This window comes from Lissotriton helveticus, chromosome 9 (assembly GCF_964261635.1).
Source record: "Lissotriton helveticus chromosome 9, aLisHel1.1, whole genome shotgun sequence".
NCBI classification, from domain to species: domain Eukaryota; kingdom Metazoa; phylum Chordata; class Amphibia; order Caudata; family Salamandridae; genus Lissotriton; species Lissotriton helveticus.
In genome coordinates this window covers 1,153,426,268-1,153,441,103 of record NC_136070.1, presented here as the reverse complement: position 1 = coordinate 1,153,441,103, position 14,836 = coordinate 1,153,426,268, and the positions used below count along the sequence as shown (strand labels likewise).

The window sequence follows — 14,836 nt, the reverse complement described above, 5'->3', positions numbered from 1 at the left end:
ACACCTACAGTAATCCACAGTGTTACCCGTTACCACTGAAGAGTGAACAGATTAAAATCAAATTGGACCACACTCACAACTCACAACCAGTGATAACTCCAGAAACCTTTGGGTATCACTAGTTCTGAAATCAGCATACACTCTTCTTGCTAGCAGCTCCGGGAACTTACAAGTGTGTGAGGAGCACTGTCTCCTGGTCCACTGGTGCAAAGAAAAGTGAGCAGAGTCACACTACAGGCACACTCCTGTGTGTCCTGGTGATGTTCATGAACCAAGTAACTGCTGAGAGCAAAACAATGAAACTGCTACATTTGAAAGTTCCAAAGAGCTCCTCCATCCGGAGGGAGCTTTTCTCCACTTTTTCATGGGCCAGTTTTTAGGACCCCTCTCCAGTGTCCACAACGAGGCCAGTTTAATGTGAGTTGCCTTAGCATCTAGGTAGGGGTGGATTTCACTCAGAGAGTAGAAACCTCCTCTAAATCGAAGCATATGGGCTGGAGTCTTCTCCTACTCACCAGGTAAATAGACTTGGGCAAAGGAACAGAAGAATGTGCACACACAAGTTGGAATTACTGAAATGGACATCAACAGCTCTGTACAAAGGTGACCGCCATCTCTTGGAGCACACATATAGGGGAACAGGCATTCACATATTCAGTCACTCACAGGCAAAAAAACACACACACGCTTCAGACATTTTCCAGTCCTGATGGAGACTAAGGGACCAGCAGTTATGAGAACTGAACTGATCTTTCACAGGGTGGTCTCCCCCCATGGTGGAGGTAGAAAAGCTTCTGCCCCGACCAGAATCATGCTGCCACCTCAGTCATTCACCACATATCCTTGTTTGAGAGCCTGGTTTCCAAACTCATCAAATGCCATATATGAAAGCAACATTAAAAGTAGAGAGATCATCCAGTATGCTGGAATGATTTTCAGGGTATTAGGCGAAAACCACACACAGTGTTCAGGTAAGTGCATGGACAGGGCAGCACAGTAATTACAAAGCCATGCAGATGACTACTATCCAAACACCCGGAAAGGCTGTCTCAGCCTTCCAAAACTTTTGGGCCAATAAGTATAATGCAAAAGTGTTGGGTAACAGGCCCACCCGTTATCTGCAGAGGTTACAAACAGCAGAAGTATGGTATGACATTCTAGATAAAAAAAAGTTTGCATCATCATAAACAAAAATCTAATCCTAAAGCCCTCCGTTCCTTTAGGTTTCTTGAACAGAGGAGACTCTGCAGATATCACTTGATATGGGGGCATTTAGCAAATACATGACTGACTATTCCCAAGCCCTTCGTCCTCTTGCAGGAAAGTTAGTTAAACATGCAATGGATATGCAATAAACGTAAACATGAAACGTCATAAATCCTAATAACAGCAACACAAACCAGACAAGTATTTGCACAAGTAAACCTTGAGATTACTAAAATGATATCAAAATCACAACTTTCAGCATTACGTTTCTATGCTTTCATACGTGCTACTCGCCGAAAAAGCGCTTTTAAGCCTCGTCGGGGGTAGTAAGCGCTATATAAATGCAATTACAATACAATACACGAACTGATTAAAGTCTTTACGAGCATAACAAAATACAAACAGACACTGAAGAAATCAGAATTAGGTCCCTGTCAGCTGGCACTCAAAAGCGCCATCAGAGCAATGGTTAGTTCAAAGAGACACGATTGCTTGCAAAGGTATTCTCATGCATCTTTGGACAACATAACAGGTTAAAACCCGATCTGCATAAAAATAGTCGCCAATGGAAGATGATGAACATTTATTGAGGCCTCAGTAAGTTTGTTGAAGCAAATTGTTGCACTCAGTGCCCCACTACAACAGATCTCCTAAAACAGAAGCTTATCAAAGGAAGATAATATTCCGAAGTGATCTTGTTGCCGGACGCTGAGCAAAAAGCTTCTTGAGCAGACAGTAATTCCTTTATTAGAGACATGACCTGATGACAGCTGTAAACGTCCGCCCCTTGCTTCTACCTCACTCTTGTCCTAACATTCTCCTAGTCATAGCACAGCATTCTGATGAACAGTTGAGGTTTCACAAAGGGCCATCCAGACCAATCACAACATATTCCAACTTGTTCATAATACGAAAAACACTTCAGCTCTTACCTCTTCCCCTACAAGAAATGCTGGGTGATGTGAGGTGTTGGTCCATTTCACGGCGGAGCTGTGATCTAAAACAGCAGGACGGATCTGCTTATTGTATGCTCGTGCCTGCAAAGACAATGCAATCTCATATAAATAGAGATATATAAAAACGTATTGACTGAATATTTTAGAACCCAAAAGTGTATTTTCATTGATTGGTGAGCTTGTTGTGCTATACAATGGGTGGCCTTTATCAATTTGGTTTCTAATTTGTGGGTCTGCTATTTGATGTCCTGAATCAATTTTTCATTTGCAGCGGTAGCTGTCCTATTTGCACAAAGTGAAACCTTCTAAGGCAGTGATAAGACTTTTAGGAGAGCTCCCATAAGTGCTGCACTTTGATCCCCAGCTTGCATTCTTTAATGTGCAGAGACATGTCCACACAATACATGTCACTTCTGTCCTCCCTCCACTGCTGTTGGGCGGTATTATATTTTATGATGTTCTTACATGGTTTTGTGGACCCCTGTGCATTTGAATGAAGCTTTTCCAGCCCCAGAGCTCAATGTCATCACAACAAAGAGCTCGGAAACAGAAAGTCGATGTCCGACATATGTGTCATATTTGCCCAGCGAGAGGCCATGCCAACATTTTAAAATAATGTGCATTTATTTTAGCAGTACATTTCTTTATATTGCCATGTTTGTTTCTGGGTGTCGATAGTGGATACATGTTCTTCTTGAGGGTGGGCACGCTGGTGAATAGGACTGGATTTCTGGCTGGATCTCAGCTTTATATGAATTCATATAGCAGTGACAAAGGCACTTTTCTGACTTCATATTACACAAACGGTTTTTACAGATACTGGAGAGATAAAATTAGCACTCCGTATTTTTTAAGGAAGGGGAATATGGTTCATGTACATCCGCGCCCCTCTGCATCCCGTTAGTATTATTAGTATGTTGCCCTATATCTCAATTGCCATCAAGGTGTTTTTCCTGCAGTGTAGTCTCCTAGACACTGTTCTTTTGGCTATTACATCATAGCAATAAGAAGACAATTATCCATCAACGCTTAATAGTGATGAAGGTTTATTATGCATGTCTCCCTTCAAAATGGAGGTCCAGTAAAAAGGCAGCAAGGATTAAAATAAACAATATATGGTGATAGGTTTCTAAATCATAACTGCAGTCACTTGGCATGCGGTGGCAACCAAAGGTTTATATGGCATCTGGGGCAGTTGACTTTGCCACTTGAAAATTGTATCCATAGTAGTAGCTTAACATATATGTTTTGGTTACCTTATGTAGTAAATGGGTGGACATCCACTACCTTTCTTTAAGCCTATGCTACTAAAAGCATGAGTGCTGAGCAGTGAGGGATCTAAGGTAGAGAAGCCTGGGTCACAGGCTTAGTCACTTGGAAAGCTGGAGATCAGGCTGCAGTTTACTGAGCCATCTACTTGAGCTATCGAAGTGCCACATGGATAATTTACCCACGTGCACTCTTGTTTCTCAATTAATAGTGAGGAGCTGGACGGGTGAAATTCCTTCTAGGTTTTACTTGGTGTTTGCCTTTGAGATCACCACTTCATAATATGAGTTGTGGGTCATGACAAATAATTAGGGATATAATATAGTACTCATTTTACAGTGCTAGACCAGGAGAAAAAAAATAGATATAAATTTGATTTTGAAATATAGATGTTCTGAAACAAGGATTTGGGGTCCAGCTGGTTCATACCCCTATAGAAACAATTCTGGCAAAATGGACGACAGAAAGAAAATATATCAAGAAAAAGAAAGTCAGTGGTTACATTCCTATGTACTAAGATAGAAGAAAATTTACATTTGTTGTATTTTTAAAAGGAAAGAGGAACAAAATCATGATATAGATGTGTAAGGTATGTTTTTAGTTAGCGGTACTAAAGGGGATGGTGATGGACGGAGCATCTGAACCAATCAAACACTCACACCCAGTCAAAAGATCTGGGTTTAATCCATCACCGTTCTTTAGCCCACTCTGCCACCCCAGTTCAGACATGGCTGTATGCAAATCAGTCTGACCCTGTGCCTCATTGGAACAGTCCAGCCCAAACTGCCAAGCCATGCCTTCCCTGGACCGGAAACAAGCTTCCGAGGACCGGTTTCTGGCATTGCAGCCGTCTTCAGCCCGGCTTGCTTGAATCCAGTGGCAAAGTGAGCAAGGGACTCACGTCTGAGCATACCCTGCCACACTTATGGCGGCCATAAGCGGTACAAAAGGGGGTGGTGATGGACGGAGCATCTGAACCAATCAAACACTCACACCCAGTCAAAAGATCTGGGTTTAATCCATCGCCGTTCTTTAGCCCACTCTGCCACCCCAGTTCAGACATGGCTATATGCAAATCAGTCTGACCCTGTGCCTCATGGGAACAGTCCATTCCGAACTGCCAAGCCATGCCTTTCCTGGACCGGAAACAAGCTTCCGAGGACCGGTTTCTGGCATTGCAGCCGTCTTCAGCCCGGCTTGCTTGAATCCAGTGGCAAAGTGAGCAAGGGACTCACGTCTGAGCATACCCTGCCACACTGGGTATGGACTGTTCCCATGAGGCACAGGGTCAGACTGATTTGCATATAGCCATGTCTGAACTGGGGTGGCAGAGTGGGCTAAAGAACGGTGATGGAATAAACCCAGATCTTTTGACTGGGTGTGAGTGTTTGATTGGTTCAGATGCTCCGTCCATTACCACCCCCTTTTGTACCGCTTTTGGCCGCCATAAGTGTGGCAGGGTATGCTCAGGCGTGAGTCCCTTGCTCACTTTGCCACTGGATTCAAGCAAGCCGGGCTGAAGGCGGCTGGAATGCCAGAAACCGGTCCTCGGAAGCTTGTTTCCGGTACAGGGAGGCATGGCTTGGCAGTACGGGCTGGACTGTTCCCATGAGGCACAGGGTCAGACTGATTTGCATATAGCCATGTCTGAACTGGGGTGGCAGAGGGGGCTAAAGAACGGTGATGGATTAAACCCAGATCTTTTGACTGGGTGTGAGTGTTTGATTGATTCAGATTGTAATAACTTTGTTAGAATTAGCTTTTATGGAGGGAAAACTTTTTTCCTTTATAAAACACCAAAATTGAAACCGCCTATTTAAAAAAATCCTCTTTGGTAAAAGTATGCAGGTTTATGTGGGAAAACTGCCCCATCTGTTTGGCATATCCTATCACTCTTTAGGACACTACTAGCACAAAATCATTTGAAATTAAACAGGGAATATAATAAAATTATTTTTCCGTTTCTAGGTCAGGAATCATGCATTCTGGCCTTCCTCAATGGGTCATAAACCCTCCCCAGTTCACAGAGTAAAGAATCTTGGTTAAGTTGGCTTCATGCCTGACAACAAACTGCAACTGGTTCAAAACTCAGCAGTAAGACAGAGTCTGAATATTAAGAAATGCAAATCTATACCCCCCTATGTTAATACGATTACATTAGCTCTCTGTTAGACAAAAGATAATGGTTAAATCCTTATGTCTTGTTATGCAAGACACTTCATAAGGGGAAAAAACATTAACAATACGGTCATTACACCGCCGTTGTAAAGACTTGCGATGTAAAAGCATCACGTACCAACAACGAGGTCGTTGTAACAACCGTGTTGTAATAGCACGCGATATAATGCAGCGCGTATTAAAGTGCTATATTCTTCGTAAGTGGCCTAAACTCTTGTGAAAGAAATTCTCGCTCTATATACCCAGATGGTGTCTGAGGTCAGAGAAGGCGCATTTGCTGAATGCTCCCAAACTAGAGCATGCTACTTTAGGTGGCAGAGCGTTTTCTGTGGCAGTGGCTAGGATTTGGAATAATGTTCAGCTAAAATTGCAATCGGAGCTTATGTTTTTAAAATTCTGGAAGTCTTTGAAAACGTGCCTACTCCCTGTGAGAAATTGAGTTTGGGGTCTGTTGTTATGATGTCTTATTTGCCATGGAAGCAGTCATAAATGATTAGCGCCAATCCAATCTATGGTTGTATGTATGCATTTTACAAGTTAATTAAATAGAGACGGGATAACACAATTTAGCATACTTTTTTCCCAACTTCAAACAAACTGAGAAGGCCTCTTGATTTCAGTCCATGAGACCATTGTATTGAACCTGGTGCAGATAGCAGCATGCAATTAACTAAGGACTAGTTAGCTAGATATATTTTAAAGAGCCAGAGCCCCGACTGTGAGCTGTGGACTGACACGTTCCTTCTGATGTTTGGTTATCACTGGAAAGAGGAGAGAATTAGAGATAAAAAAAACAGAATGATGAATTGAAGCAAGAGAGAGGATGAAGGCGTGGAGGATATGAGGAAACATTGTGAGGCTATATAGATGGCAAAGAAAGAATAAGAGAGCAAAGAAATAGGAAAGAAGCAGAGGAAGATGTAATATCTGATTAAATGGAAGGAAGAATGATGAATTGAAGCAAGAGAGAGGATGAAGGCGTGGGGGATATGAGGAAACATTGTGAGGCTATATAGATGGCAAAGAAAGAATAAGAGAGCAAAGAAATAGGAAAGAAGCAGAGGAAGATGTAATATCTGATGAAATGGAAGGAAGGACAAGAAGGGAGTAAAGGAAGGAAAGAAAGATGGAAATTGGTAAGAATGAAGAAAATGTGGTAGAAGGTGGAGAGTATTAGAAAAAGAAAGACAAGAAGAAGTTCACGAAGGAGAAAAGAAGAGGAAAGAGGAGATGTGGCATATTAGCCAAAAATTCAACATTTTACTTTGGGTTATAACCCTATAATCCCAGAGGCCTCGAAAAATCACAGAAATGTTATTAGACCTGCAGGTCTAGTGACTTAAATAATCTACTCAATCCAATTATAATGCTCTAAACTGGTTTCAAACTATGCGATTCTGGGCAAACATTTTAATTCACTGAGCTGTCATTTTCTTCTTTATCACATTAGAGCAAACGTTCAAATATACATGTTGAGGATATCTACTGTACAAAAAAAATTCTGTATCATTTACTAGACTAAACTTTTGCTCCAAATATAGTACAAATCTATTCACATGTAGGATACACCTGACCATTGTCTTGCTTCTTAGTCCATTAACCACATTATCATCTGGGTGGGGGTAGGTATGTTTCTCAAATCATGTTTAAAAACTCACTTTTAATAAATACATTCCTGATGCATGAAGTGATAGCACACTTATTTGCAATCAGCAGATTTTCCATTGAAATGGCCACAACATTTTCCACTGGCTTGCGGTTTTACTGATAAAACTATTTAGTGTACAAACAATGTTTGGATATCGAGTTTGTGAAAATATTTGCTATTTGCACATCACCAAGTAAAGTGTATTGATTTGTTTTGCTTCTACTTAAATCTTTGTTTCCATCACATTCTGAATTAGGCAAAAAAAAAAGATTTTGTCATTCCTGATATATTTTTAAATACTTGTACTATTCATTTGTGGAAAAGTAAATTCTGCCATGTTCTGTGTCCCTACGCGTCCTCCATCATATGTTATGTGTGCATGATTAATATGCATATGTATTCCCCATGTTCGATTAAAGACGCAATTACAGTTGTGTCCATCTCTAGTATGCCAGTTTCCAGTTCTCGTGAATACTACGAATATCAGGCCTATGTAAAGCTACGTTGCCACGTTTCCCAGTGTGCACGTTATTTCATTGTAAAGTCCCCGTTCCTAGGCCTCAAAAAGGGCCCGGACATCAGATTCAGCTCCTGTCTCCTGAGCCCTCGCTGAGGAGCGATACAGCCCCCACCTGTGTTCCTGACCCTTCACTTACTTCCTGCCTTGCAGTGCTCGGCCCAGCCTGGCTTTGCCTCTGAGTCTGCCAAGAGTATGTTATGATTCCAGTTATCAGTTCAGTCCTCCTTCTCTGCATTCCTAAGCTACTGAATCGCATCAATAGTTTCCGTCATTGTCTAGCCTTTACGTCTCCATGTAAGAGAAATACTGTATTAATGGTCATTTAATATTCTTCATCACGCACTACATGTAGAATAATGCATGCTCCAGTCTTAGAGTCTGTTAGCCTTTACCCCGATAACTTTTGGATTCTATCAACATGTTCTCTAAACATCAGATACTAGATACTGCTTAGGTACATGTCGCCCTGACTCTCCAGACTTCAGTCTCTACTCCTAGCACAGAGTTCGTAGCCCCCAGCTTCTCCTAGTAACGCGTCATTGCCAGTTTGCGCGCACCACCAGGTTAGAGGTCCCGGCTCCTTAGGTAGCCCCCTCCATGTCTCCACCCCATTCATGACATATTCTGTTACGTTTACATCACATGTCTATGTATACGCCTCCTGTTACACCCACTTTTACCCTTATCTTTCGCGACTGCTATTGACCACACCCACTGCTCCGCCTATCCTATGTACTGTAATGCAACTGTTTTAGTATATATGTTCGTGTACTGTTATTAAAAGGTTAGCGCGCTCATCCCAGATCCAGCCCCGGCAGCTGCCGGGCCCTGCCATCCTATTCCCGTGCAGGTTGTCCTGTTCCTGTCCTTTATGCTGTATTAAACCTGCAAAACTCCTACTACCTCGAATCTTGACTCTTATTTATTGAGCTATCTGTTATTGCTATGCCTAGACAAAAATAGATCCGGTATTATTTATTTATATACCACATAATGGCGCCCGAATAGGGACTTGCCCTTTCCCCACGCGTCGGTGAAGCCACGCCGACCCCCTGACCCTCTACAGCCGTGACGGAACTCTTCTGCGCACCGGCAGATATTTCTGCTTCAAGTATCCCTCAGGCCCACGGAGGAGACGGAGGTGGCGGTCCAGCATCCAGACGAGGCGGTGGAGGAACGCGGCGAGTCCCGACCAGAGCCCAAGCCGAGAGTCCAAGGTCCGAGGTATCCGGAGGCCCACCCGTAACAGAAGTCCGAAGTTCGTCCGTCCGGCGTCGAAGCAGTCCAGTCCAGTCCGAGGCCTTCCGTTCTTGCTGCCCGGTGAGTACCGTTGCTGGGGTAGTATCTAGACAGGGTCAATCTAATTGACTCTGGTCCGTGGGGTTTGGTGGTACACGGATCCCAAACGAAGTGTCCACTTCGGTGGATGCGGGTCCTGACGTGTCTCTTTATGAGACCGGTAAGTTTCGTACTGTTTTAGCAGTGCATCTAGTTCCTGTTCTAGTCAGTTCTGTTCTCGAGGAAAATTCATGTATTCTGTTTTCCGTATTCCAGGTAGTATTCTGTTCGAATTGTTATTTCACAATGTTCTTCATGTATTTTAATGTCGTGGTATGAGTGTGAAGTAATTATCGTGTTTATTGTGTATTGTATTGTGTCCAGATTATAGTTCAGTCATGCCGCTCTTTTCAAAACTGCGTCAGTTAAAAACCAGAAGAGGTCTGCTAGAAGCAGCAGTTCCTGTCCCGCCTAGGGACAGTCCAGGTCATTTCATGTATCAGAAGCATGGCATAAGCGCCATATTGTATCTAGATTTATGGGTAGAGTATACCAAAGAGTTAGAAGAAAAGTATAGATGGCCCGTATCAGGTACGTGGGATGCCGAGTGCATCATGAGAGTAGAAGAGGCATTATGGAAAAAGAAAGCCAGACAGTCACAGAAAGATGCCATTGAGTTATGGCGCAAAGAATCTCATAAAAGAACCGAAAAAGAAATCAGAAAGTCTGAATTAAGTAGAGAATCCTTAGAACGAGCACAAGAAAAAGAATTAATCGAGATAGGTGAACGAGTCAAAACCGAACAGTCAGACAGACAGAGGCATGCCCTCATTAAGGGTATGTATCCTCTTCTTGCCGAGGGCTTGCCAAAAGCGACCCCGGAGGCATCCAGTAATTTTCCGCCACCACTAGTTCCGACCAAGCTACGTCACAAACCGACCGCAGCTGATATTTTTATTTCGTCCTATTTGGACGACATAGTCCCAGAATATGCAAATCCTGTTCCTGCTCCGCCAGTCCCTGTAAATGAGGCACTTCCCGCTCCTCCAGACACCGGAGTACCTGCTACGGTACCCCCGGTCCAGCCCGCCATACAAGTCCAGCCTGCATTTCCATTTCCCACTCTGCCAGCACGAAGAGCATCAGTTGACGATTCTAGTTTAGGGGCCACAGGGGGGGGTCCTCCAGGAACCCCGCCGCCACACAAGCGTTTAACGTTAGTCGAATTACATGCACAAGCGTCACAGCGTACGCCCAGATATCAGTCTGTTGCAGAAATAAGAAAAGCCCTTACCGAATGTGGCTATGATCCAGTCCCAGGCGAGGATAATATGGTTTTATATTCATTACGCGTAAGAAAGGTGACCGAGTATCTAGTCACCCTACCAGATATGAAAGAAGATCTAGACAGAATATATCGTTTTATCCGTACAGGGAATGATCCAGAAAGTATTAGTGACGTCATGTCTCAAAGGAAAGCTGAAATTCAGCTCATGCTATTAAAGTTTCTGATTAATTGTTTAATACGAGAACAAGATTATCCGACCAAAGATCAAGCCGAAATGAAAGTCCTGACAAGGTGGAGTGATAATATAGCCGAGGGTAAGCACAAGACTATCAGTAGTATAGAGAGTATGTACAAGAAAATTCGTAAAGAAATAATAAGGATACACGAACAACGCAAAGAAGCACAAGTAAGCGAGAAAGAAAATGACTCTGCGGAAGAGGTAGAGGACGAGAATCCCGCCAGAATAGCGTATGTAGGAAAATCTAGATTTCCAGATCGCCATTTACGTCTAGAACACAAGCCAGTTTTTCACCATCCAGCACCAGAACAAGGTTCTCTAGAACAAGTATTTCAAGCTACCGATCACATCCTAAAATCACGAATCGGTTATAGCGAGTTAAGTACTATGCATGAACAAGAACTAGTCCGATCAGCAGTCCGATGGATTACTGATTCTACCACTTTTCCAGACGAAATAGTGGCACAAATGTTTCTGAAATTGCCCCCAGCCGAGCAACGACTGGCGGGTATGTATATGATCCAGTACCTCATTACATTGTATGAGGGTCAACATTCTGATCCAGGTCCGTTACACGATATCCTGAACGAATTGCTCCAGTATAAATGGAGAGGTTTAAGTACCGATTTAATTAGTGTCATTCTAGAACAGCGGCACAAATATAGAACATTCTTGAACCCGCATTTTGTTCATGTCTCACCCCCAGAAGGTAAACCCTTTCACATAGATAGACAGAATCCGTTACGAGAAGTACATCCAGTTAAGGCAGAGGGTGGTGAAATGCAACGAGTATTTGTTTACACCCCGATCTCAAAGATGGAACTCTTAGAGATGAAAAAGTTAATTCCCTGTCACGATAAAGATCCAGCAGGGTTCCACCGAGAATTAAAAGACATGCTCCGTATGGGAGAATACACGTATCCAGACGTTATTAAAATGTTAAAAGTCCTATTGCCCGCAGGGGTATATGAGAAACTCAAGGAAAAAGATTGGGAGGTGGGAGAGAAAAAGATCGATTGGACAGTCCTAGAAGCTGAAGACAAGGCACGAGTACCAGGTACCGGTCTTGGAGATAAATGTAAAGAATTACCAGAATTGTTAATACAAGTTTTGCCCAGATTATTAGCTACTAGAAAGGAAGACTGGGATGCAATCTCAGCCTGTAAACAGAAACAAGATGAAGATACTAGTGATTATTATTCTAGATTTGAAAAATGTTTTACCATAAACAGTGGCCTCAAGACAAGTAGCGAGTCATACCCTCACCTTTTTGTTACTAAATTAGTCGAGAACTCAAGTCCACAAGTTAAGAATCGAGTTTTGAAAGTCGAAAGTACGTGGCAAGCTAGTACTCCGTCCCAGATGTTACAGATGCTCCAGTATCACCAGAATAGAATCAGAGAAGAGCAAGAACACGAGAGAAAACGTATGAAAGACACGAAAATGAAAGTACTAGTTGCACAATCTGTTCCTCAAGACAGTCAGAAGAGGGGTCCGAATCAAGCCAGTCATCCTGCAGCTCCCGTTAAAGGAAACTGCAATTATTGTAAACAGCCAGGTCATTTTATAAACGAGTGTGCAGTTCTGAAACACAACATAGCTACCGGTAAGACTAAAGAAAGACCACGTCCGCCTAGACAAGAACAAGTTACACAGACCCCTCAGCCGCAGAATGCACAACAGACAGTTACAGCACCGCAGCCTATTGCTGCAACACAGCATGTTACACAGCAGATGTACCAGTATGCACAGTCCGAGTATCCAGAGTATCAGCCATATTCATGAAACAGCCTAGAGAGGGAGGTAGGCTTGCCTCTCATCGAGATACCTGTAGATCAAGAAGGTCCCTATGTTCACAGTCAAGTATTAGGGAAAGACAGAAAGTTTCTGATTGATACAGGGGCAAGTAGGACCACCATCAGCCACGCCGAAGTTCCAGGGGCTCCACTCTCAGGCTCTAGAAATGTTTCCCTTGGATTTTCAGGAAAACCTATTGTAAATGAAATATCAAAGCCAGTTACTCTAGAAGTAGGTCCATTGTCCCGCACTACTGATCTGTTACTTACGAAGTCATGTCCAGAGAATTTGTTAGGCATTAAAACACTGAAAGAGTTAGGTGCAGTTATATGCTGTTCCCCAGAGGGAATACGATTGTTCCTACGTGACTTCAAGGGTCACTATGTATTACGAGATTTTGATCCACGATTGTCTAATGTTCCGCAGCATCTATGGGCGCAAGGTCCAACTGATGTTGGTTTTATGCATATCACACCCCATCGTGTGACTCTCAAGCCAGGTGTAGTCCTGCCACGAATCAGACAGTACAGATTGCCACCGGAGGCTGTAGCAGCCTTATCCAAAATTATTGACGAGCTCATGGCTCAAGGAGTAGTTGTAGAAACTGACTCCAATGTATGTAATTCTCCGATCATTCCAGTCATGAAACGTACTGATCCCAATGCACCTCCAGTATATCGATTAGTGATTGACCTACGAGAACTTAATAAATGTATTATTCCTCAGTACCCAGTTGTCCCAGATATTTCTTCCCTATTGACAGCCATTGATTCCGAAGCGTCATTTTTCACTGTCATAGACCTCAAGAATGCGTTTTTCAGTGTCCCCATTCATCCAGACAGCCAGTTTCTTTTCGGATTTTGTTTAAATGGAAGGAGCTATATGTTCACACGCGCTCCTCAAGGTTTCACAGAGAGTCCTAGTATTTACAGTCAGGCACTCAAGAGACAATTAGACAACATTCACATGCCAACAGACACTGCCCTGCTCCAATATGTTGATGACCTACTGATCACCGCCCGTTCTGAACGTGATTGCGAGCGAGCATCACTTACAGTCTTGTATTTCCTAGCCGAGATGGGACACAAGGTGTCCCCTTCTAAGCTTCAATTCTGTGTCCAGCAAGTGATCTATTTAGGCCACTTACTGTCCAAGAGGGGTAGGCAGTTGACACCAGACCGTATCCAGTTAATAGCGAGTCTTCCTCAGCCCAAGACCCAGAAGGAGGTACGTGCTTTTATCGGCCTTACTTCTTATTGCAGACAATGGATTCCTCAGTATGCATTTCTAGCTAAACCACTGATACAGTTAACGACACAGGAGGCAGCCGTATCGACTGTCCTCCCTTGGACATCTGAACATACACTTAGTTTCAATGAGTTAAAGAAAGCTTTATGTCAAGCTCCAGTTCTAGCAACACCGAACTACAGTAAACCTTTTACACTTTTCGTCACAGAACGCGAAGGTACAGCATTATCTGTTCTCACACAAGATCAAGCAGGACAATACAAGCCTTGTGCTTATTTTTCGAGCACATTAGATCCTGTGGCCCAGGCTCTGCCTGCGTGCCTCAAGTCAGTTGCAGCCACAGCACTAGCTATCAGACAAAGTGATTCCATAGTGTTAGGACACTCCCTGACAGTACAGGTTCCACACTCTGTGGAAGTTCTTTTGAACCGAACACAAACTCAGCACTTGACAATTGCACGTTTAACAGGTTATGAATTGACACTGTTCCAGCCACACATAGAGATCAGACGCTGCAACGTTTTAAATCCTGCTACATTGTTACCGTCAGTTAATTCGAATCCTGCCACACACGACTGTGTGGAAGTAGTCAACATTACGACAAAACCAAGACAAGATCTGACAGATATTCCACTACCAGATCCCGACCTGACACTTTACGTGGATGGTTCATGTATGAGAACAAATACAGGAGAACTAGTCGCCGCGTATGCAGTGACTACTGACACCGAAGTTATAGAGACACACCGCATTGACACTCTGTCCGCTCAAGCAGCAGAGCTAGTTGCTCTGACACAAGCCTGCATACACGCTAAGGACCTGAAGGTTAATGTTTACACAGATTCACGCTACGCATTTGGAGTCGTACACGACTTTGGAGTGCTCTGGCGGGAGAGAGGTTTCATGACTTCTCATGGAACCAAGATTCAGCATGGTCTCCTTATTCAAGCTCTGTTAGATGCAATACATTTACCGACATCTATTGCTGTCATGAAGTGCAAAGCACATACGAAAGTTACTGACACTATTTCTCAGGGTAATGATCTAGCAGATCGCACAGCCAAGCTTACAGCTCAGACTCCAGACATTTCAGGTAATCCGACACAGACACATACTCCAGATCCGACTACCTGTATGACAGTTAAAGACCCTACTCAAGATGTCATAGATATCCAGTTACATGCCACTCCAGATGAAATCAAGAAATGGT

General features: G+C 43.3%; 1 protein-coding gene across 1 annotated transcript in view; it reads right to left on the bottom strand.

Moving 5' to 3' along the window:
• Nucleotides 1-14,836, bottom strand: part of ACTR8 (actin related protein 8) — a 151,704-nt gene that overhangs the window by 113,954 nt on the left and 22,914 nt on the right. The window contains exon 4 of the mRNA XM_078661588.1: nucleotides 2,139-2,243. Coding sequence (XP_078517714.1) covers nucleotides 2,139-2,243 — 105 coding nt within the window. The remainder of the gene's footprint in view (nucleotides 1-2,138; nucleotides 2,244-14,836) is intronic.